Raw genomic sequence first — 24,992 nt, 5'->3', positions numbered from 1 at the left:
GGAATAAACAAAACAAATATTTAAAAGCCCAGAGTCGACGAACTGAAGAGTTTTACTGTTTAACAAACTGAATGTAAATCAAGCAGCTGTGATCGAGTTTCTATTAAAGTTGGGGAAAAGAAAAAACCCTTTAAAAAGAGATTTACAGTACAGAAAATGTCAATTTAAGTGTTTTATCAAGAAAAAGAAAAATAGTCCTGTTAGCTCATTGCTTTTGGTTTTTAAGCCATTTTAAGAATAACTTTTTCTGGTTAAAAATATTCTTCCAAGTCTATTAAAAATATTTGAAACCTAATTTCATAACTGAGTTTCGCATAAAGAACCCCATAAAATATAAAGTTTGTCGCTGTTCTTAAATTTAATCAAATTTGCCAAAAACGTGAAAAACGGCAAATAAAGAACCTTTAAATACTGAATTTTTACTGTAAATTTTTTTACATTTTTGTTTATTTATGGTAATTATTTGATGCTTAGGTCCTAGTTTTTCTTGATTATGTTTTGTAGTTAGTAAAGCCGAAAAAAATTGTGCAATTTAAAAAAGAAATATGTTCATAAAAATGTATCAAAATTAACTTTTTTATGGCAAATAAAATGATAGATTGTTCTCTGATGTCATATTCTGTGTTTAGTAAAAAATCAGAACAGGTTTAAGAAGAAATGCCACAGAAAATTATTGCTAGAAAAGCTTAAGAAATTAAATGAGTTTCATGAGTTGTAAATTAAAAAAGATCATAATTAACAGAAATAAAGGCTTGAAAACATCAGTACAGATGTAATTAATCTAAAGTTACATAGATAGACTTATTTATTGAGATGCACCTGGACGGACGTTAATGGAAAGTGAAGTGGAAGGAAAAAGTGTGGCAGAAGAAGATGCACAAAAGGGCTGTAGTTCCTTATTTTTTCACAGTCAACGCTCCTAAATATTGTTTTACAACATATTTTAATAACTATAATAATAAAAGTAAATTGATGCATTTCTAATAAAATGGCTTCACAGAAACCAAAAACAATGAGCAGCCATGCTGTGAGTGTTTCAGCTGCGTTTGTCTGGATTTGTTGCCATGGAGACACAGTGAATGTCAGTCAGTGGGATTATTATTGAAATGATAAAAATACATTCATTCATATATTTTTACATGAATGAATGTAAAAATACATTCATTCATGTATGAATGAATATATTTCCACTTTCAGAAAGTGAAAATATTGTGTAAGTTGTAATCTTTAAAAACAAATATCAGTTTCACTTCTTGAATGATTTTAAATAACGTTTCAGTTATTCCACATCATGAAGAAGCATCTAAATAGAACATTTCACATGTGAAAAGGTGACAGTTCTGCATTTGCTTGGGAAAAACAGAAAAGTAAGAAACTTTTCTAAGATCTGGGGATGTAAGAGAAGAGCTTTAGCAAATTTGCTGCATCACACAGTTAAGAACAGCATGTGGTTACAGAATAAACCTCCTTAATATCACAAACGCACATTTAAAAAGCACCAAACGACCCAGCTGTGGTCATTTTATTCGCAATTTCAATATTAAAATGCTCTAAGTGACGCCTCAGCCCCTGTTAAAACCTGAATTTGCGTTCTTGAACGCTGGCTGTCCTGCAAAACAAAACAAAATCCAAATACTTGTGGCAGAAACAAAAACTGAAATGTCAAATAAATGTTTCCGGAATGAACTTGAAGACTGTGCAGCTTCTCCAGCTGGGAGTGAGAATAAAAGATGCGACAGCGAGACGACCATTCTGACGTGTTTCTTATTTTAAATGCCTTTTCTCCAAATTTGTCCACATTTAAACACCAAAAGCTGCAAGTGGAGCTGATGAGTCCAGATTATAAAAACCCTTAAAAATGAAGTTTCTACAGAAGAGGGTTAGGGAAACTGAAGGAACAAAAAATAATTCTGACTTTTTTCCTCAGAATTCTGAATTTAAGTTCAAATTTGTGAATTTCTTTCCTCAAAATCTGGTCTTTCTTTTCTTCAAAATCCCAACTTTAATATCAGAATTTCAACTTTAATCTGAGAATTGAGATTTTTTACTTAGAATTCTGACTTTAATCTCATAATTTTGATTTTAACATGAGACTTTTCTTACCACATTTCTGACTTTAATCTAAAGTTACATAGAATCAAATATCTATATTGTTATTTTATCTATCTATGTAAAAAGTCAAACATCTGGGATCTTTGACTTTCTTCTTAGATTTTAGATGTTTTTTATTTTTCCTCTCAGATTTTTTACTTTTCTTGTAGCATGTTTTGGACTTTAATCTCATAATCCTGGCTTCTTTCTCTGACTTTTTCGTCAGATTTCTGATTTTTTTTTTCCTTTGGATTTATGACTTCAATCTTCTAAGATCATAAATCAGAATTATAAATTTTTTTATTCAGTGGCCCTAGTCCTCCTCCGTAAGTTTCTGCTGCTAAAAAAAGTGCAGGAGCACGAGGACGGATGTTAAGGACTGCTTAGTGTGAGGAAAACTAAATTTAAATGGCTTTAATCTGCCTAAACCACGACATCTTAAAAGTCTTATTCTCTACATGAGTTTGTAGCTGGGGACAGTTTTCCTCCTCAAAGTCAATTCACATATTCAGACCCCACAAACACATAAATGGTTGCAGATTTGATATAAGCTGTTTTGTGTCCTTGTCAGACAACATAAAGATGCTTTCATATAATCTGATACTGATAGCAAGTCTGTCTTTATCACCATATAGATAGCACTTCAGGGATCCACTCTCTCTTTTCTATTTAACAGTCTAAAGTCTCTCTTCAATCTCTCTGTAATGACATTTTATGTACAATATCAGCATATCGAACATAAATTACTACACACAAAAAAAAAGTCTATTCACAATTGACAATCATCAGGAATCCAAATCAGACATAATGGAAATAAAATAATAAAAAACAATTCAGAGGAAATTGATTTATCAGCCTAAAATTGATGGATGTTATATAACTTTTCCATAAACTTTCTGTGCTCCCAGAACATGTTGTGTTGTGAAAAGACGCCTTTTTATGTATATTCTTATTTATATATAAAAAAGACCTTCCTCTCCCGTCAGTCATCGTCTGAGGAGGATGAAGCTCAAAAACATGTTCAGATGACTCCCGACATCTTGTTTGTGTGTAAACAGAGCACCAGTAGTGTCTTGGTTCATGTCTTTTCTGTACAAAAGTATAAATATATGCTTTTCTCTCCTTTTTTTCCATTTTTCTCTTTTTGTTCACATATGTAGGATGTAGCAGACGAAGAAAAAGGTTGTTTTAGTTTGTAAAACCGCGCCGGTGTTGCAGGTCCTGTGCCAGTTTTTGTCTCATTAGATGTCGAATTGCTGGCTTTTGTTGACGTCAGGTGTTTGCTTGGTGTTGATTGATCGTCTTTGCATAAATAATAATAAAAAATTAAAAAAAAGAAGAAGAAAGTTTCACTGCGGCAAAGGAGCCGACCAAAAGGATCCAAATAAAACAACCATTGTGTCCGTTGTAGCTACAGCAGGTCCATCTTCGGTCTGTAATGGAGCAGGAGTGGAGATTTCTGGAATGGACAACAACATTTTGAAAGTTTTACCAAGTATTTTTTTTCTAGTCTCTTGTGCAAATATCTTTGTGCAAAGAAGATAATCTACCAGCTGAACTTATATTTTTTCAGCAAAATTATTATTATTTACTTAAAACAAGCTCTCATATTTTGCTTAGTTAGTTTTGTCTAATTTAAGCAGTAAAAAGATATTTGCTCTAGAAACCAGGCTAAAAAACTTAGTAAGATTTTGTGTTTTTGAAGTGCTGGACTCTCTTACGTTGTTGATCATGTGACTCGTGTGACGCATAAAAAGTGTTTCCATTGCAGTTTTGCCAAATACACAAATTCTGATATGGCCAAAAAAACACCTCATCCTAGTGGAAAAACTTAATTTTTTTTCTCTTTACAACTGTTGCGTTTCAATTAAGAAAATTTATTTTCGTAATTTCAATCTGTGCAGTTATTTGGACAATGGAAACACGACTAATGAGAGGAGACAAAAAACAATTATTGATTAGAATAGGGTTTAGTTTAACAACATGCAACAGGATTAAGTCTATAAAAAGATTTCATAACCTGCAGGTGATAAAATTGAAATTAATCGTGTTCTTGTCTTTATGATAGCTCAGCTGGAATTCCTATTTAATTCCACAAAACTGCCAGAATTTGTTACCTTAAATCTCCATCTTGTCACAACAACAAATTTCAAAGTGTGGTCCTTTCCCAGGATTTCCTCGTTGCATAAAATGTCCAGCTGTGAAAAGAAGCAAAAATAAAAAAGCAAATTTATTGAAAAACATCAGACCATAGAGGTCGAAGGAGAAAAATAGAAATAAAATGTTTTTCCCCACAGAAAGCAGACTGGATGAGCTCAGTGAGTGAAGTGTGAGGATTTCTGCTGCTGGTTTTATCTGTGCAGAATGATGATGATGATGAAGTTTATGGTGAACTCTCAGTGAACGACAGAAGGAACGGACGGCCGAGGTTCGATAGCGAACACGCGGCTGGCTCGATGAATCTATTCCCACCGTGAAGCAGCATTGATATTCTACAGAGCGCCGTCTGCAGGTCAATACTGAGACAGAGAGGGAGGCCGTGCGTCACAGCGCCACCTGCTGGTTCACTGCTGCACACTGATCAGGTCAAAACAAAACTAAAATATAAGACATAAATCACTGTCACAATTATTCAGAATTGCATATTTTAAATGTCTGCATTTCTTTATGTTGACTTGAAAATATTAAAATCTGCTTTTAAAAATTGTTTTAGCAACAATGTAGAGAGTTTAAGCTATAAACTACCAAGACATTACACAAATTATCAACAGTAAATTTCAACAACTGGTCATTTTTGTAGGCGATATGGACTTCAAATTGTATCGCAATATCTTGTGATAACGATAAAAATTATGATAAAAAATGATTTATTATTTCTTTTTAAGCTAACAGCAATCATAGTACGGCAAAAGCTGCTCTTGATAAACATTAATATTTAAATTAAGCTTATTTAAAAAATTGTGACTTATTTAATTAAACTACCCAAAGTCTTAATTTAATCATATTTTTGAGTTTTAATAGTTTATTATTGATTCTCTTAGGGGACAAATGGGAGAGAATAGCAAGAATAACAAAGCCTGACAAGGTAAGCAATGAATCAATAAATTAAACACATGATAAATTAAAATGCTAAAAATGTTTGAAGGGCAATTTCCTTTACAGGTTCATCATCATTCATTTTATTTAAGTTTTTGGCTGTTGTAATTTATTTTGGATATTTAAAATGTTTTTCAGTTCCAGTGTTAAGAGTTCATTACAAAATTAAAGTTGACTGATTATAAGCAATACAGTTACTGAAAATTGGGACAAAATTTCACATAAAATATTGCATGGATGCATTTCTTCTTACACTTAAAAACAGAATAAATATTGAAATATTGTTGACATATTACACATAAACTTCAGAGTTATTAACAGTTCTGATTGAGGAAAATGAAGAAGTTCTGGAGAGTTGCTCCCTACACAAAATTTCATGTCATTACAAGGATAAATGTGACAGGTTGTCAGGTTGTTTCTTATTGACTTTCAGCACTGATCTATACGATACATTTGTAGTTTTAATTTAAATTGAATCATCTGGTAGGATTATTTTTGAGCATCTCCCTTCTTGCTTTCTATCTAACCTTTAACGTTCCTATTCTTCTTGAATTATTAAGCATCAGACTTCCTGCAGATAAATTTAAACGGGTGTGTTTATGCTCCCGGTTTTAAAACCCAGAGTCGTTTCAAGCATCTTTTCACAGTCAGTGAACGCCACAACAATAGCCGGAGGGGCAAAGCGCGGCCGACGCTTCAGAGCCGCGCGACGCAAGTCGACGATCTAATGGAGCCGACCCACTCATCTGTGTGACAGCCAAAATATTAAAAGACACGAAGGAAAAACGGGAAAAATAGGCAACAAGAAGGCGATTGTGGCGATTTCTCACAGCCATCTAAAAATCCAACTGTCAGATTATCGCCCACTCTCGCCTCCCCCCTGCTGCTCTGAACGGGGCGGCAAAGACAATAAATAGAAAAATTAGATATCATGAGGGCTTGTTTTCATGCAAATTATACCAAACACAAAGGGCACGAATGAGTCACAGCATAAAAAGGAAAAACTTTATTTTAATCATGTAAAATAAGCATGGAGATTCAAGAAATTTCCTCTAAACTTCACGATTAATCGACTAATTGTTTAAGAGAATTACCATATTTTTCATTTAACCCCTTAAGCATTTTTTACACAGTTTTTTTTAACTATGCAATGAGCAAATAATTCAAATACTTTTTTAATCAGAAAACAACAGTTTCATTGCCTAAAATGCTACAACATAGCATTCCTTTAATGAACGCTCGATTATTTGTAGCAAAGAATGCATCTGCAGCTAAAAAACCACAAACTATCTACTAAGTTGTTGATTATTTTTTGGAGGAATATATGAATTAATAGGAATTTATTTTACACAATTTGAACCAGGTGAAGGTAATGATGTCGCTTGAGGAGTTTTGGGTAGAAAATATTTGCAGACAAATATATATTTATATTTTTTGTATGGTTTACTGATCTGAATATGTTAATTTTTCAGCAATTTGCCCTTTAAAGAGTCTGTGTACTCCACTTAATAATTAATCGATTACTAACTTAGTTGATGATTATTTTAATAATTGTTTAATAACAATACAAATACATGTAAAACTATACATAATGACAATGCATATCCTTAAATTGATAAATTAAAAGAATTACCCAAATTACCCAAATCTGTCCTACAGAAAAATTCAAGCCCTTTTCAAGCATTTTCAAGGTAAGTTTCCAAACCTTTCCAGCATCAAACTTTGGACATAAAACAATCCAAATAAGTTAAAACAAGGCAGTCTCATGCTTTCCTTCTATTCAACTTTCCACTAATATGCTTAGATCCAGCAGCCTGTAAAAATATATTATTTTCTAGAAATATACCGCTGTGTGTATGACAAAGATATATAATTTAGTTACTATGGGAGAAGTGCAGAAATAAATAGACTTTTCGGTGATTTTGTGACTCGGTGAGAATTAGCCATGCAGCCTGGAGTGTGTTGTTTTCTGTACCTCGTTAAACGATGTCAGGTTGAGCTTTTTGGCGATGAACTTTTTGAGGTGGAGGACGGTGGCTTGTGCTGAGCAGCGGATCCATTTACGTTTCAGACCTCGAAGTTTGCTGCTGTTGCACTCCAGGCAGATGCTGACCTGTTGCACAAAAAAAAATGATGATTATAGGACCTGCGCCAACTCCACGGACATAAATGTTCAATCAATCAATTTACAGAAGTACTGAAAGCGTTGCAGCGTTGTGATCATTGCTGGGAGAGATAGCTTTTAGTATCCGTGGAAGTAAGACTGAAATAATCTGATAAATTATGACTAATCGATTGTTAATCAACTAACTTAGTTATCGATTAATCATTACCTAGAGTACACGATTAACTCTAAAATCTCTAAAAAAGACCATCTGCTAAAAGAACAAACGCTATCGTTCCAGTACCATCAGTACTGCACAACGGTGTAGATCTACTCTAGGCAGAAGTTGCATATAGGGATGAAACGATTAATCGTGATTAATCAGAGTAATTAAAATAATTGTCAAATAATTGCCAACATAATTTGATAATCATTAACTGGAGTATGCAAGAGAATGCAGTCAAAGCAGTAATTAAGTCAAAACTATATATAAATATATACATTTTATTGCATTTTAGGCAAAGAAGTGTATTTTCTATGTTTAAAAAAATTATTTTTTTATTTGCACATCTTAAGGTATTTCTAATATTGTGTACAAAAAAGGCTTAAGTAGTAAAGTGAAAAATCCTCATAGTGACATTTTTTTATCTGATTAATTGATTAATCATCAGAACATTGATTAATCGATTAATAAAATAACTGTTAGTTGCAGCCCTACATGAGACAGATGCTCTATTCTGCTTTCATAAGCAAAGCTGGCTAAATCAGTGATGTTAATCTGCTATTGGTTTCCTGAATGTCACCGGTTTTCCCTGCCACTGGCCTGTGAATTTGTTTTGCCCCCTCAGGTGAAACGGAGCGTGGTCAGAAACCATTATCATGACTGGGCCTCACACATCAAGAGACGAAACAGAAGAGAAACGAAGCTCTTCATGTGCGACTGTCCTTCTGTCTTTTTTTATTCCTCTTTTTGGAGACAGGAGGCGACGACGACGACCCCTGTTTAAACATCCTCAAATAAACAGTGGCAGTGCTTTGCCGAACAGCCTGCCCTTCAATAAGCAAAGACCAACATCTCAGTGTGTCTGGTTTCCAGTGGCGCTGGCAGTGAGGGGAAGCTCGTAATGTAAAATAAAAGCCTTGCTGGTGATCTGGACTCTGCGGCGGCTCGATGGCGGCCTGCGAGGCACTTTTATAACATTATAGTACATTACCGACGGGTCCGCGGAGCCAAGGAGGGCTCCTGCAGCTAAACACACAAATGCACTGATGCAAGAGAGAGGAGAGCAAAGAAAACACTATGTGTGCTTTGTGAGGCGCGCATAAAAAGCTTCAGGCTCATTACAGAGCTGTTGCAGAGCTCTGACGCAACTTTTTCATTTTGAATATTTGCTCGAGCTTCGACTCTGGACATCTGAGGCCTCAAGTGGCATCGATGAGAAAATTCACAGCTATTTTTTTAAACACACAAATGCAATTCTTTCTGCATAAACCGATAAAAGTTCTTGACCTCAAATCTAAGCAATATCTTGAGAAATCTTGATTTCTTGAGTTTTGTTTGTGTGCATCGGTAGCAGAGGTAATTGTACTCAAGCAAGAGTAAGAAGTATTTGGTAAAGAGTCTACTCAAGTACTGAGCAACTGATTAAATTATCAATCATTCAATATTAAAAAGTTACATCATCAGAAGGCCCAAAATATTAAATTAAATGAAAATTTTGGTATTTTAAGGACCAAACTCACAGTAATTCATGTAAGTAACAAAAAATAACAAAATCAGGCAAAAGAAAACATTTCCAAATCAGTTTCTTTCAATATAAAACTTTAACAACCTGCATGTGCGTGTCTTTTTATGGTGAATTTTTGGTTAAAACATTTTGTTTTTCATTCAGTGAATAGAGAATCCAGAAATTTTACTCAACTAAGAGTAGCAATAAAATTACTCAAAGAACAGTAAAGTAAAAATACTCCTAAAAATTACTCCTGTAAATGTAATTGAGTAAATGTAACTGGTTACTACCCAACTCTGGTCAGAAGTTTTATTAGTTTTCTCCGGCAGTGCCCCGCGCCACAAGGTTACGCTCTGAAAGGTCGTCCAGGAGGCAGCTGCGAAGTGTTCTGCAGGTCGGCCATGCGTGGCGGCTCGCCTGTCGATTCTTACACCTGACTGAACCAGGAGAGGAAGAGGGGTTCGTCTTCCTCATCCTACCTGCCTAGAAATGCTGCCGTGAATCTTCTGAAGTTCTGCTCTGTAACTTTTTCTAAACTCTTTCTGTTTTTTAAACTCGCAAAAATCTGAGTAAACAGAAACAAAATTACAATTTAATTTATTAAATGAAAAAATACATATACTGCTGGTGTTATAAAGGGAAAAATTCACATTTTGGACATTTTTGTCCTTCCATTTGAGTCTCAGTTGCTTCTTAAAGAAACCTTTTGGCATTAAGTTGATCTTCTTTGGTTACCTAGCAACACAGCCAAACCCTGCCCGTCGCCTAGCAACCCAGCACATTTGGTGAGCTGCTTTTGGAGGTTTTGAAACATTCACATTTTAAAACCAATCCATACATAAATTACTGTGTAGAGATTTGAGGAAACTTGTATAAAATCAACACAAAACCTGAAACAGAACATTATCCAAACTGTAACTGCGTCTGACTATTTTCATTCAACTAATCAATTATTTCTTGCATTGAATACGTTAAGATTTTATGATTTAGTAGAGCTCAGAACAGCTCTATGTACACAATATATAATAAACTCTTTATAAGGTGTATATAAAAGTGATTTGAAATTAAAGAAACACTGTGAATTAAAACTAAAGGTCAGGAAGAATAATAAAAACAACTGTACTTCAGTTAGAGAGATTCAAGAGTGGAAATTATTGTGATGAGCTAAAACGCCTTAAATTACAAAAAAAATAAAAAAAAATAAATAAATGTGAAATAATTTGCTAAATAAATACAATAATATTTGATTATGTTTTCATTTATGAGTGTGTCTACAGACTTAAATGTAATTTCTTGGACATATAATTTATAAAAATATACAGGAAAGGTTGAGCTGATTTGATTTTGATGATGTTTTATGTATAACAAAGTGAAGTTATAATTAGCTTGAACTTTTTTGTCCCCAAAAAGACTGTCAAGTTGAAAGTAATTGAGGGCCAGTGTGTTTCTTTTTTTATTTTGATTTGTATATAAAATGGTTAAAATTTACTGAAAAATAAACAGCAACGGTTTGTGGAAAAAGTCTAAAATAAAGAAGCATTTAACACCCTTCAGTCTCTAAAGGTGTATGTAGTAAACAAAATATTTCGACAGTCTGGAAGAAACGTCATTTAATGGCAGCTTTTATTTCTGTTTTCTCCTGAAAGCTCTAAAACACCTTCCTCATCTTCTCCCATCACTCTCTTCCCCTTCCTCCAACATCATCGTTTTCTTCCTAACCCCCACTGCTCCTCCTCTCTTCTCTTCTCCTCCGACGAGCTTTACCTTTTCAGTCACCTAGCATCGGGCTAGGTGACTGAAGCTACCCTCAAACACAAAAATCCTGCGAATGAAATTCTGCAATTTCATGATCACCTCATCACCCTTGTTACTGTCAGCAGCCATTTTGGCCTCTCAATCCCGCAATTTCCTGCAATTTCTCCCTCTTTTATATGTCATCTTGTATTTCCCGGCTCTCTCCCTCTCCACCTCTCGGTGACATTTCACATCACTGCGTTCAGACTGCAGTATTAGCTATTCTGTGGGCATTTCTGCATCGCTGCTGAATTTACAAAAGGGCAAGACCTTCACCCACGTCGGGGCAAGCTACCCCTCCCACATCCAGGGGAGGGAGAGCTTCTTTGGAGATGAAGAACTTGATTTTCGCTTTTTTTCTGTTATGACAAAAGATTTTTCCGCCTGTGCATCAGTATGCAGGAGAGATGCTTCATGCTGCAGAGAGAGTCTGTCTTGCAACAACAACAACTCAACTCTCCACAGCGTTATTTAGCCTGACTGGTTGTGTTGTTCATGCCTTTATGACTGTTACCAGAAATTGAAGTTTTGACAGGAAACAGAACCAATTTCTCCTTAAAAGTTACAAAAAAACAAATATCAATATTATGTCCATTTGTTCAGAATTAAAAAGTAGAATAATAACCTGCTCGTCACTACGGTGATAGTCGTTGTCCTCCTCTGGCTTCTCCTCTCCGGCCTCCTTATTCGCCGTGTCTTCTGATTTTGTGTCGCCTGTTTGAGAAGAAGAAAAAACTATGATAATCTAAAAAAATAATACATTACATCACTACATAAATGCAGATATAAAAAGTACAAAAACTACAAATAAGTGCAAAGTGTATGAGCCACAGGGTTTTTCAACACATTTCATAATTATCCAGAGTTAAATTAATAGATTTTTCCTTTTTGTATTTAGTACAAGACATTAGAAGATAATTTTGAGGTCTGTCTTTAAATATATGAGGTTGATTGGAGATGGATGAACAATGGATGAAAAATGGACAGATTGACAGGAGTCAACAGGAAGGAACGAAGGAGGGAAAGATGGATGAACGGATAGATAAATAAGAGGTTCTAGTAACTAGAACAAAAATATTTGGTAAGTTTTTGTGTTTTTGCAGTGCACGAGGCACCGCTCCAATGTTGCAATAATATATTATAAGTTATAAGGCGGATTTTTGAATATAATATGCTGAAATGTACTTTAAGTTTTAGTGTAGCTAAAAGATTTCATTTTCTGCATCATATATTTAAATAAATATATAAATATTATTGAGATGGAAAAATGTGAGTTGGATCAGTTTTAAGTTGCTAGAATACACAGGATCTGATGTTTTTGAGTCTGAATGATGTAGTTACTTTATCTGGTGATGTAAATGTTGCCTCCTCACAACCTGACAAGACAGATGGCAAACAAACCATCCGTCTCCAGCTTTTTATATACACTGCTCAAAAAAATAAAGGGAACACTTAAACAACACAATATAACTCCAAGTAAATCAAACTTCTGTGAAATCAAACTGTCCACTTAGGAAGCAACACTGATTGACAATCAATTTCACCTGCTGTTGTGCAAATGGAATAGACAATAGGTGGAAATTATTGGCAATTAGCAAGACACACTCAATAAAGGAGTGGTTCTGCAGTTGGGACCACAGACCACTTCTCAGTATCTATGCTGTCTGGCTGATGTTTTGGTCAGTTTTGAATGTTGGTGGTGCTTTCACACTCGTGGTAGCATGAGACGGACTCCACAACCCACACAAGTGGCTCAGGTAGTGCAGCTTCATCCAGGATGGCACATCAATGCGAGCTGTGGCAAGAAGGTTTGCTGTGTCTGTCAATGTAGTGTCCAGAGGCTGGAGGCGCTACCAGGAGACAGGCCAGTACACCAGGAGACGTGGAGGAGGCCGTAGGAGGGCAACAACCCAGCAGCAGGACCGCTACCTCCGCCTTTGTGCAAGAAGGAACAGGAGGAGCACTGCCAGAGCCCTGCAAAATGACCTCCAGCAGGCCACAAATGTGCATGTGTCTGCACAAACGGTTAGAAACCAACTCCATGAGGATGGTATGAGGGCCCGACGTCCACAGATGGGGGTTGTGCTCACAGCCCAACACCGTGCAGGACGCTTGGCATTTGCCAGAGAACACCAGGATTGGCAAATTCGCCACTGGCGCCTTGTGCTCTTCACAGATGAAAGCAGGTTCACACTGAGCACATGTGACAGACATGACAGAGTCTGGAGACGCCGTGGAGAGCGGTCTGCTGCCTGCAACATCCTTCAGCATGACCGGTTTGGCAGTGGGTCAGTAATGGTGTGGGGTGGCATTTCTTTGGAGGGCCGCACAGCCCTCCATGTGCTCACCAGAGGTAGCCTGACTGCCATTAGGTACCGAGATGAGATCCTCAGACCCCTTGTGAGACCATATGCTGGTGCGGTTGGCCCTGGGTTCCTCCTAATGCAGGACAATGCTAGACCTCATGTGGCTGGAGTGTGTCAGCAGTTCCTGCAAGATGAAGGCATTGAAGCTATGGACTGGCCAGCCCGTTCCCCAGACCTGAATCCGATTGAGCACATCTGGGACATCATGTCTCGCTCCATCCACCAACGTCACGTTGCACCACAGACTGTCCAGGAGTTGGCGGATGCTTTAGTCCAGGTATGGGAGGAGATCCCTCAGGAGACCATCCGCCACCTCATCAGGAGCATGCCCAGGCGTTGTAGGGAGGTCATACAAGCACGTGGAGGCCACACACAATACTGAGCCTCATTTTGATTTGTTTTAAGGACATTACATTAGAGTTGGATCAGCGTGTAGTGTTATTTCACTTTAATTTTGTGTGTGGCTCCAAATCCAGGCCTCCATTGGTTAATAAATTTGATTTCCATTGATGATTTTTGTGTGATTTTGTTGTCAGCACATTCAACTTTGTACAGAACAAAGTATTCAATGAGAATATTTCTTTCATTCAGATCTAGGATGTGTTATTTGAGTGTTCCCTTTATTTTTTTGAGCAGTGTATAATTCATCTGAGCTGAGGAGAAAGCCGACCAGAGAAAGTTCAGTCCAAGTGCGCTGCCTCACCCCAGGAAAGACTCCTCATCCATCTGATAAAAGCTCTACGAACAAGCAGCACCAGCTGATCAAGTTAGAGTACACATCTTTTATGAATTTTCCTGTTGCCTGTGATATTGTTGCAGTATTGAATTTTTAGCTGTAAAACTTGGTTATCGAAGTCTAAATTGCGTTGCAGTGACAGAACAGCAGCGCAGATGGGTTTTGCTTTCCGGTAACCTTTAGAAACAAAGAAATTCAGTCTGTTCCAGGATTCAGTGGAGGTAATAACTGTGTTTATGTGAGTCTATGTCTCAGACTGTAGATGCGCTCAGTCCTCTGTGAGTATTTTCCGTCTGGGCCAACTGTCGCCATCCCTCTGTAGAATATTAAGCTTGTCCCAGTGTTTGTCTCCAGCGTTAGCCTCACTTATTGCTCATCAGGAGGGCCTTGCTTTAGTTAAGTCTCATATCGCACCGCTTCCTGTGTCGTACGCCGTGTCTTTTCATCTCCCCTGTTACCGTCAGTAAATGATCTTCTGTCTTTTTTATGATTTATGGGACAACTTCCCAACGCTAAAGTCCCACAGGTGTGCACAATGACGTTTTCAGGCTAGTGTGTGAGAGACGGAGAGAGCCATCTGTGTGTGTTGGCGTAGGAGTTTAGATTGTCGTGAAAGCAAAAGTGTACTCTGCAGACTCAATGCGTCCCCATGTGACCCAGTCTTCTTGGGTTAAGTGCTCAGAAAAGCTGGTAATTTAGAAAAATGAGTCTATGTGCCGGTGGAAGCAGCTTTTGTTTTGGCTGGTGTCAAGCAGTCCTCCAGAACTTAGTGTTTCCATTTAAAAGCAAACAGATTTAACGCGTTAAAGCGGATCTATTATGCGAAAGTCATGTTTGGCACATTTTTATGCTTCCAGTTGGGTCTCAATGGCTTCTAAAATTAGCTGAAGTGCTTAAAAAACCCACCCATGTCTTTGGTGTCTGAAAAATTAGTCACTTCAAAAACCTCTTTATTGTTAAGTCACAATCAACAGGGACTGAGCCGTTACCTAGCGACAGAAGCAGAGCTCCAGCACATTTGGTTTTACTGCTGAACAATGGCTGCTGGAAAGGACAAGTGTTTTGTTGTCGACTTCCTGTCCAGGAAACCAGTGGCTGAATTGTTGCTGGTTGTGCAGGAGGTTCCACTTTTGCTTTTTTCAAAGATGTATGGTTGTATATTTGTGCATCTATTTGCAGTAATTTTCATGTGTGAGTGTAAAAAAAAGTATTAAACCAGATGTGAACAGTTGTGGTTTAAAGCTGTGCTCTTTTAACTTTAAAAAACCTTTTTAGTGGCAACAATAAATGTGAAGGCCCTGCAAAGTGAATGTAAATACACTGATGAATAAAAAAAATTAAAATTTTCTGAACTTACAGCAGATCAAATCAGGATGATGCAGCAAATATATATTGATTTTAAAAGAAAACATGTTCTAAACACCCATTAGCTAACTCAAATATCAGCAATCAGAGCAATTTATTTAAACCTGCTACGACTTCAAGTTCCTCCCAAACACTGAACTTTGCACGACTGCGTAGTTAGAAAAATATCCTGCAAGATCTGAAAAATCAACCTAAAATTAACCCAGTGCTGCTAAATCAGATATCGGCCATATTTGCATAAATCTACAGATATTATCACCGCCTGAGGCAGAGGAATAATATTTAAGTTTTAATCTCCTGCATGCAGATGATGCTGGATTAAAGTTCAGAACTTCCTTTGTTTTAATTTCCTTTCTGAATGGGTTTCTCTCCATTCTCGATTCAGCCAAAAGTGACTTCGAGGAATAGAACCAGAGCAGTTCCTCTCCCATTTGAGCCTTAATTACCAAAATCAGAGAGGGGGATTAAGCGAACGATTAGGTCTGCCAGCATGACAGCCCTCTGGACACACATTCACACCAACACGCAGCAGAGAGCCGGTTTAGAAAAACGACTGTGCACAAAAACCAAACCATCAACTCACTCTGGTTGGCTAAATTGCCTTCATCTGTACTGTTTAATGGCTTCTGCTGTTCCTCGTGGTTGTGCTGCTAATGTTAGTCATTGCTGGTTGAGAGGGGTTCATTCTTTACATAGGCTAATAAGAGCAGTGACACACTGCTGAGATGAAGGGCATTTAAAACCTTTAAACATTAAAACATTTAAAAACTGTGTTTTTATTTTATTGCCCTGGGAGAATAAAGGGGTTTTCAAACATGCATGAAAGAAGATAACACTTCAGGTGTGCTTTTGATGCAATGAAACATGTTGATTTTACATAATACTCCCCCTTTAAAATAAATCAGAAGATCTGATCAGTGGCTGCTAACTAAACAGAAAGTTATTTCCACGTTTCACACTGCTCAGTTCTCTAATTTACAGCATAAATCTGTTCACTTTCAGGCTTAAAAACATGGACAAATTGCATTATTGACAATGTTGTGTTTTAACTTTTAACAAAGGGACCGCTACCTCAAGATGCACAACTCAGGCAGCTGATGAATAATATAAATTTTTCTGTTTTTTCCGACCTTGAAAACACAATTAGCTTTTTAATTCAGATTGTGTCACATACTGACTGAGTCTCTGTCATTTAACTTCAGTACAATTAATAAAAATAAATGTCATATATGCTTTAACAAGGGATTGCAATTTGATGTTCTTCAATGGAACAGACTTTCTTCGTAATTATGATTTTTTCAGCTGTTATTTATGTCTGGATTTCCGCATTTGGCTTTTTCTGGTGCAGAATTATGACATATGTGCCAAGTCAGTGATGTAAAAACTGAATTAAATGTGGCATGATGAATGTGGGAAAAACAAGATACATATCCAATTTAGTACCACATCTGGATGTGGCTCAAATTGGATATTTATTTGGGTGAAAAGATCAGAATTGCTCAGTTTAGACTGCAGCGGGTCGCATACGGGCCAAAAACATCCGATTTGGGTCGAATTCGCCTGCTGGAGATGGGATTAGGTCTGTCACAATAATAAATTTTGCTGAACGATAAATTATCCCAGAAGTTATTGCAATAAATTATAATGTTGTTTTGAGACCATTTAAAAGGATATACTAGTAATCTGAGAACACTTTCTCAAAGTTCCATAAACTTTAATTTCTTACAAAGGTTTAACACTGAAAAGACATTTTAAATATCCAAAATAAATAAACAAAACAACAAACAAAATTGTCCTTTAAAAATTGTCCTTTAGATGAGACTTCTGTCATCCAGTCTTTGGTAAAAAGAGAGAGACAAGAGAAAAAAAAATCATGCAATCAATTGGTTTATTGAGTTATTGTTGCAGGTCTGTTGGGACAGTTTGTGAGTTTCTGTCCTCCATTTCTAAGTATAGACAGATGATGTTTTTATGATGCATCTCCAAAGTAAACAAGTTATCATTTTTGGTTTTGGTGCATTAAGTAAACAGAAAAGGAAGTATCTGAACTGGAAAACCAGCTGTCAGAGCCATTCAGGGGAAAATGGCCTATTTCAATCACTGGCTGCCTGAATGGTGCAGCTTATTATTACCATTTGTTGCTGCTTTTGTATGGAGACACATTGAAATTGATGAATTTTTCTTGCAACCCTACCTTTGCAATAAAAAAAATCCAAAATGTTTGAGTGTTTATCAGACTAAATTGAAAAAAAGCATCTCCTGAATAAACAAACAAAACCTTCAAAACTGGAAACAACCGACTCAATGCTGTTGCTGCTTTCAGTCCCAGTGGGGAAAAAGTTTAACAGCCAGCAACTGCATGAAATAGTGTATGCAAAATGGTAGCTGTATTTCTGAAGCCTGTGCATTAAGGGTGTGTTTGTACCGTTTCGCTGATCTAGATGAGTCTTCATGTTGCACAGCTCTCCTTTAATGTCCCCAGGCACCTCCATGCCCAACTTCTGATAGAAATCCCTCTGCTTCTTTATCTCCGCTGCACAAGAGGCAAACACGACAAATAAAAGGGGATTTCTCAAGTGTCTGATTACATCTGTGCTAAAAGCTGCTCGGGTCTAGAAAACAATCCATAAATGAAGGATGAGCTGTCAAAGTGCGTGCATATTTTAACGATGTAAAACCAGCCAGATAGAGATAAACAACATGGATGAAGCTAAAAACCGTTTCTGATAAAAGAGGGTGACTCTTACCCTCTTGAAGTCCCGGTACCAGCTTGTAGACGATGTCTTGCATTGTTCGGTCATGGCTAAAACAGATGAAGGAGATGGTTAGCAAACCTAACCCAAAGAGTTGTACACAAAATATTAATCCAACATGTTCATTTCTACATTTCAGAACCAAAATTATTCAGTCTCTAGTTAAAATTTAAAGTACCCTGCATTGCAAGATGATTAATTCCCAGACATTTCCTTGGTATTTAGATTTATGAACCAACAGAAATTAGTAGATAATTGTGAAATGGAAGAAAAATATTTTAAATATTTACAAATGAGAATCAGTCCGTAAAAAATTGACTTTTTTGCCATTAAACTTCCCTCTCTTTATAGCAGCTGTAGCTCAGTCTGATTACATGGAGAGGAACTGAGAATGGATTTAGGTCTGAACTTTGACTGGGCCATTCTAACACATGAGAATGTACTGCAAAAACACAAAATCATATGAAGTATTTTGGTCTAGTTACCTTAGTACACTTGAAATGACAAAACTAACTTAGATGAAACTTTTTAGAAAGATATAGGAGCTTGTTTTAAATAAATTGTTCCTTTCTATTGATAAAAAAAAATCACTTGCAGGACATTTTCCCCATGTTATAAGTGAGACAATCTGCCAGCGTAACTAGTCAGTTTTCATCAAAATCATTGATTATTGACTTTTAAAAAACTAGAAACTAAACTGAAAATACTTTGATTTTGTATTTTTATAGTGCACAATTTTAAGACAGTTGGATAGGGAATAACGTGTGGGCATATACTGTAGACATTATTCCACATCTAGAAAATAAATCTATTGGATTTTCTGTTTTTGCTCTGAACTTGTCACCTTAACTGGAACTCCATCAACTCTTCTGAGATTCCTAAGAGGAGAAATGAGAGTAAAAGCTCTTCTCATGTAGAGAGCAGGCTTTTATTTTTTGAAACCATGTGAAATGACTGCAGCTACAGGCGTCACTCTTCAACCCACCAGTTGATTTATGCAGCATGTCAAACCAAAAATGCTCACCTCTTTGCCCTCTTGCATCTCTGTAAACTCTGGTTCATAAAAAAACTCCAAACCTCAAGATGACATTTATGGAAAAATGTCAAATGTGTTGTAACATTGACACTTTGAATTTGGTGTGGAGCATATGCTCTTCCCAGTCTGGCTGTGAAGTAGCCTCTTTTTTTTGTTGTTTTTTTCCTGTGCTTGTGACACGGCGGCACGGTGGGGGCGGATTGGGTCTGACGGTGCTTTTTGACACCTGGTTCTGACAGCCGGATAACGGACACGGCGTGTCGGGTTTGCAGCAGAGTTATGGAGGAAAGATCCAGAAAGCGTGGCATGTTTGTCAACGCTGCGGCACATTGAGGGTCAAAAGAAAACGAGCTGGGAGCAGCAAAACAGTGACCCCTGCTGGACAAAAGATGGTAGTACTTCCAATTTTTTTCTGGTACCTGAAGAATTTGCTATTTGTTTTTCTTGGTTACATTCAGAGTTTGGTAGTAACTAGATACATTTACTCAATTACAATTATTTAGAAGTATTTTACGAAGCTGTACTTTTTACTTTTACTTGAGCAATTTTATTGAGTATTAAGTATTTCTACTCTTATTTGAGTAAAATGTCTGGATTCTCTGCCTACTGAATGAAAAACAAACATGTTTAAACCAAAAAATTCACCAGACACAAACCTGCAGTTTTTGTTAACTGAAACATCAATAATTTAATAATTTTATTATAATAATAAATTTTAAAATAAAACATTAAGATTCATTTTTAAAAAAGATTATTTGGATAAATTTTCTTTTGCCTGATTTTGCTATTTTTTGTTACTCTTGAGAATTATTGTAATTTCTGTCCTTGAAATACTAAAATTGAACTTAACTTTAATTTTTGTCCGTCTGATTGTGTAATTTTTAAGTATTAAAGGAGCGATAATCTGATTAGTTACTCAATACTTGAGTAGACTTTTTACCAAATACTTTTTTACTCTTACTTGAGTAATTTCTTGGATGGCTACTTTTTACTTTTACTTGAGTAAAAATATTTTGAAGTAGTGTTTCTCTTGAGTACAATTTTTGGATAATCTACCCACTTCTGGTTGTATTGGACTTTTTGGGGGTAAAATTGATGTTCTATGTTTGAAAAACAGCAGATATGAAAACGATAATTTCCTAATTCACTTGGAAATTCAGAAAAGTGTGTAAACAGATTATTTTCTTAAAGAGAGATTCAGATATCCCATATCTGTGTCAAGTTTGATCAATATAAATAAGCCGAAGAGTTTTGTTTACCATCTGTTTGACATTTTAGCTCTAAATCACTTGTGATGTTTGTTGTCAAGTGTAATTTCCAGCTATGTAAAATTTCCTGTGAAATAATGAACCTGCAGCCAGCTCCGTTTATTTGATGATAACTAAAACTGCAACATTTTGATTCTGCACTAATCACAAAAGTAATACTGGCAAATCAATTCAAGGGCTTATTAAACCTTAATTCTGTCAAATACTGTTGTCACAAATTCACATTAATAGTATTTTTTTTTAATATAAATGTAAATCAGTTGTAGCAGAAATCATTAACAAGAATAAAAGTGACTTCAAAAGAGCTAGTAATCATAATAACCTGAGGTCCAAAACATAGAAACACAATCTCTATAAAAAAAGAGAGAGAAACAAAGCATGGACTAAAAGTAAATATAATTATGTTAAATTCTATTAAAACACATTTTTTATATTTTTTGAGAAATCTGTTCAAAATAAAAAAGGTCAGAAATGTGTTTTTCAAGAGTTTCCATTTAAGAACCAAACATGAAGCCTGGATGTGGATTAGTTTTCCTAAAGTTTCTGAAGCATCTGTGTTGGTTCATTTCCTAAAACATTCTGATTAAAAAACATAAAACCTCTCAACAAGACATAAAGAAATTAAACTTATATTCAACAGCAGCGCTGCAACGCCTGTCTTTCTGCACCAGCTGTGCGGCTTTCATCGGAAACTACATCTCTAAAGTCATGAAGGATTAGTTTCTTAAAATGTGCATCGCTGAGTAGCAAAGGTTTCACCACTAAATACACTAAAACTCAGCCACGCATCCAAACAGAAACAGATGAAACTGTTTGTGTTGAAAGTGATTTAAAAAAGGAGGTGACGTTAACACCCCGTCTGATCAAACATGTTTTATTAGAGCAAAATTGAGACCATCCGACCATCTAATAATGTCTTCTATTAGTCCCAGATTTAAAGGGAGGGATAGGGTTAGGGAAAACCACAACAAAAAGCAAAAATTTAAAAAAAATTAATCAAATGTGTTTAAATGATACATTTTTAATTATTAGTATCATAAAATTAAATTAGTTTTTAAATTACTAATAAAATATAAGCTGGTAAAATAAGTAAAAAATAAAATCATACTCAGTTATATATCATACGTTTTTTCTATTTCTGAAAACAGCACTGTAGTTTTAATGTTATAATTTGTTGTTGAATTTGAAACATGACTTTCAAATTCAAACTCTCAACCTTCACTGTATAATTTTTGAATTGCAGTTGAGGGCCACACAAAATCAGTCCAAGGGCCATAAAAGGCCCCTGCGCCACGCTTTGGACACCCCTGAGATAAATCAAATATAAGACGCACATTGCCAGTTTTGTGAATTTTAACTCAGGAAAATCTAAGAAAATACCTTAAACTTTGTTGCTGAAATGTCATAAAAAATGACAAAGGTCAATAGAAATAAGTATGTCTAAATTAAAAAGTAAAAAATGTCGAGCAGGTGAAAAATTTACAAACAATAAGCTGAATCTCAGAAGGCCAGAGGTTATTTCTGCTGCTCCTGCTGAACGCATGCAGAGCCGACACTGAACTGCGCGTCGCTGCAGCCACAGATTACAGATCAGACTAATCAAGGAAATTACATTAGTGTTTCATTAGAATGCAAATCTGCACTCCCCCGGCTCTCTGTGAAAAAGTAATAAAGCTTTAAAAGTTGGGCATTGTGCTGAAGTCTTCTCCCACTCCCTCTTTTCTTTTCACTTCCCTTTCAAGCGAGACACTCAATCAATCCTTTAAAGCGCTCTTGATCAATAGCCCTCCAAGGTTCCTACGCACCTTTTCTCCCACCCACTTTCAGTTCTTCCACTTAAATAATCAATAAAATTCTGCACAATTCATCCTGAATTATAAAATTCAAGATTAATTATAACATGAATTATACATGACTTTATTGGAGTTCAAACACTATTTTCTGTCTGCTAAACTGTTGTGTTTTTTTTTTGGTATTTTACACCTAAATAAACAGGAACTAATTTTGTTTTTAAGATGCTGCTGGTAAAAAGTCAGTTTTATTTGTACAACAAGGGAGTTCAAAGTGCTTTAAATGGTAAAAACAACACAATTACCAATTATAAAATAAGCCATAAACATTACATTTTGTCAACTGCTATCATCAAAATCATCAAATATAATAATCAATGTTCCAGTTGATTATAATCAAAGGCAGCTCTAAATAAATGTAATCTTGATTTAAAGAATTAAAGAAACAGAAATTGATAAAAACAAAAGGTTGACTTCCTAAATTTCAGCGAATCTTCTTTCAAATGGTTCAGAAAGTGCAATTAGTAATTCTAAATATAAATTAGAATAAATAAGTCAGAGCAAGAAGCATAGAATTAGACTGAATAGATCTACTCTTATTGATTAGGCACATTATCACGATACCCAATACAGAATTTGCAGGTCAGACAGAAGGTGAAATACAAGTCGCAAAAAAAAGAAAAAAAATCGAATTTAAAAATCTGAATTGAGCATTAATTCCTTTTTAAAACGATGACAAACAGGATACTAACATCTGATTAGTTTAAGAAAAGTGTTCATCCACTGAGCGTTGTTTTAAAGATGCTAGACCAATAGGGGGCAGTGTAGAGCAAAAACCTGACAAGAGAAAAATAAATATGAGTTGCTCATATCGACTCAGGTTTATTTATCAGACCAAAATCAATATGTTATGAAAATGACAAATATCGGCCAATACCTGCTGATATATTGTACATCCCTAATATTAAATGGAGGTTACTTGTGAATGAAAGGCCAATCGCATGAAAATATATTGTTTATCAAATACCTGGCTGCATGTGGACAATAGGGATGCACCGATTGCAGTTTTTTGGCCGATCCTAGATTACCGATTTCTAAAAATCCTAGGTTACCGATCTCTAAAAGTCTGACATGCTGATTCCGATTTTGGCCAATACCAGTTTTTTTTTGTTTGTTTGAAAGTCTCTGAGTTGGCAACAGTGGGTTGACTATTCTTTTTTTTTTTTTTTTTTTTTTTTTTTTTTACCCCTCCAGGGGCTCTTTTGTGGACTCTAGAGTCCCTTTTTACAAAGTAGGCTGACAGGAAAGGGGGAAGGAGAGGGGGGAAGACATGCGGTAAATGTCGTCGGGTCCGGGAGTCGAACCCACGACAGCCGCGTCGAGGACTTGAGGCCTCCAAATGTGGGTCGCGCTACGCCCTACGCCACCACGGCACGCCCCAGGGTTGACTATTCTTAATGCAAATGTGCAGAATGACCTGGTGGGACGGTCTACAGTCAAACCTGTCTTAGAGGAGAGGATAGTGGTTGATTTTTAGACCTTTGCTCAGGTAAATAAGATCAGTGGATAAGGTCAGCTTCACATGGAAGTATCGGCGGATCACCAATATCGCAAGATCAAAGAAATCGGTGCACCTCTTAGTTACATTAGTTACTTAATAGTCACTGAGTTTGTTAGTTAGTAAGGAAGGAAGGAAGACTGAATACTACAGGAATCCCTTTTATAAAAGATTACAGTGAAACGCTGGCTGCTTTTAAATAAAACATAACCGAATCACCAGCATTCTGACTCTGGTGTTTTACACACACGGTGTAATATTAACTGCAGAGCACTGAAGTGTTTATGTAGAGCCAGGTTGTGAATGAGTTGGGGTTAGATGCATCATCTATTAGAAAAACACACAGAGCGCCTCAGCAGCTCGAGGCCGTGCCGCTGCTCCCTGCAGCAGAGCTGGAATAAAATGGATCCATCGGCTCCTCAGTCCTCGGCAGTTTATCGTGTTAGTGGCGGCGTGCTGCTGATTGCAGACTGTCTGTCTGTGTGTGTGTGTGTGTGTTTGCGTGCGTGCTGCTCTGCGGCGGTCCCCCACTCACCCGATATACTGCAGTGGATGGCTCTGATGAATAACAATCCTACACGTGGGGCACGTGTTGTTCTCCTCCAGATACTTTACAAGGCAGCTTCTGCAGACTGCAGACACACACAGCAGATGAAGCGTTACAACGCAGTGTACATCCTCCATTACCCTCCCAGCTTCACTACAATGATGCCTTTCCTTTGCTTTTAAAAGTGGCAAACCTCAAACTCGTCCATGGTCCTGAAATTAAACAACTAGCGTGAATATGATAAGAAAAAAAACACATATTGCTCTTTTTTAGGTAACTGAAGAGTTGTGACTTCATTCATAGTTCCACAAGCACAAATATTGTTCATTCCAACTTGAAACAGACTTCTTCAGGGAAAAAAATAAATACAAAAATGTGATTTATGTCACTAAGCTGCACACAGTTAGGGCTGTCATTGATGCTTTGAGAACATTTTCAAGTAATATAATGGTATGTTCTGGCCATAATAATATAATAAAACATTCTCAGAGATAAATAAACTTTAAATTCTAACAAACCCTTAACACTAGAACAGGAAAAACAAATAAAATGAACTATAAAGTCTCTGTAAACTAAATTATCCTTCCAAAAAAGGGATAGTTGAGACCAAAGAACCAGACTGAAGACTTCTTTCATCTAGTTTTTGGCAAAAAGAGGGAGAAAAGACAAATTATTGAGCTTGTTTTAATTTAACTTATCAATTAATTTGTTGCTTACTGCAACACATGTAACTGCATTTGATCATATTGCGGAATTTA

At 36.3% G+C, this 24,992-nt stretch overlaps 1 protein-coding gene across 2 annotated transcripts in view; it reads right to left on the bottom strand.

Moving 5' to 3' along the window:
* Positions 1-212: 212 nt before the first annotated feature.
* pcgf3 (polycomb group ring finger 3) overlaps positions 213-24,992 on the bottom strand; it is a 51,881-nt gene continuing 27,101 nt past the window's right edge. For both annotated transcript variants that reach the window (XM_032555104.1, XM_032555105.1), the window contains exons 4-10: positions 24,223-24,319; positions 18,030-18,085; positions 17,708-17,815; positions 11,441-11,529; positions 7,163-7,300; positions 4,209-4,289; positions 213-3,550 (exon numbers count right to left, since the gene is read on the bottom strand). In XM_032555104.1, coding sequence (XP_032410995.1) covers positions 3,503-3,550; positions 4,209-4,289; positions 7,163-7,300; positions 11,441-11,529; positions 17,708-17,815; positions 18,030-18,085; positions 24,223-24,319 — 617 coding nt within the window. In that variant the 3' untranslated portion in view covers positions 213-3,502. The remainder of the gene's footprint in view (positions 3,551-4,208; positions 4,290-7,162; positions 7,301-11,440; positions 11,530-17,707; positions 17,816-18,029; positions 18,086-24,222; positions 24,320-24,992) is intronic.

Source organism: Xiphophorus hellerii, chromosome 23 (assembly GCF_003331165.1).
Source record: "Xiphophorus hellerii strain 12219 chromosome 23, Xiphophorus_hellerii-4.1, whole genome shotgun sequence".
NCBI lineage: Eukaryota > Metazoa > Chordata > Actinopteri > Cyprinodontiformes > Poeciliidae > Xiphophorus > Xiphophorus hellerii.
Note: the sequence above shows the minus strand (reverse complement) of the source record. Positions and strands in the feature narration are given on the sequence as shown.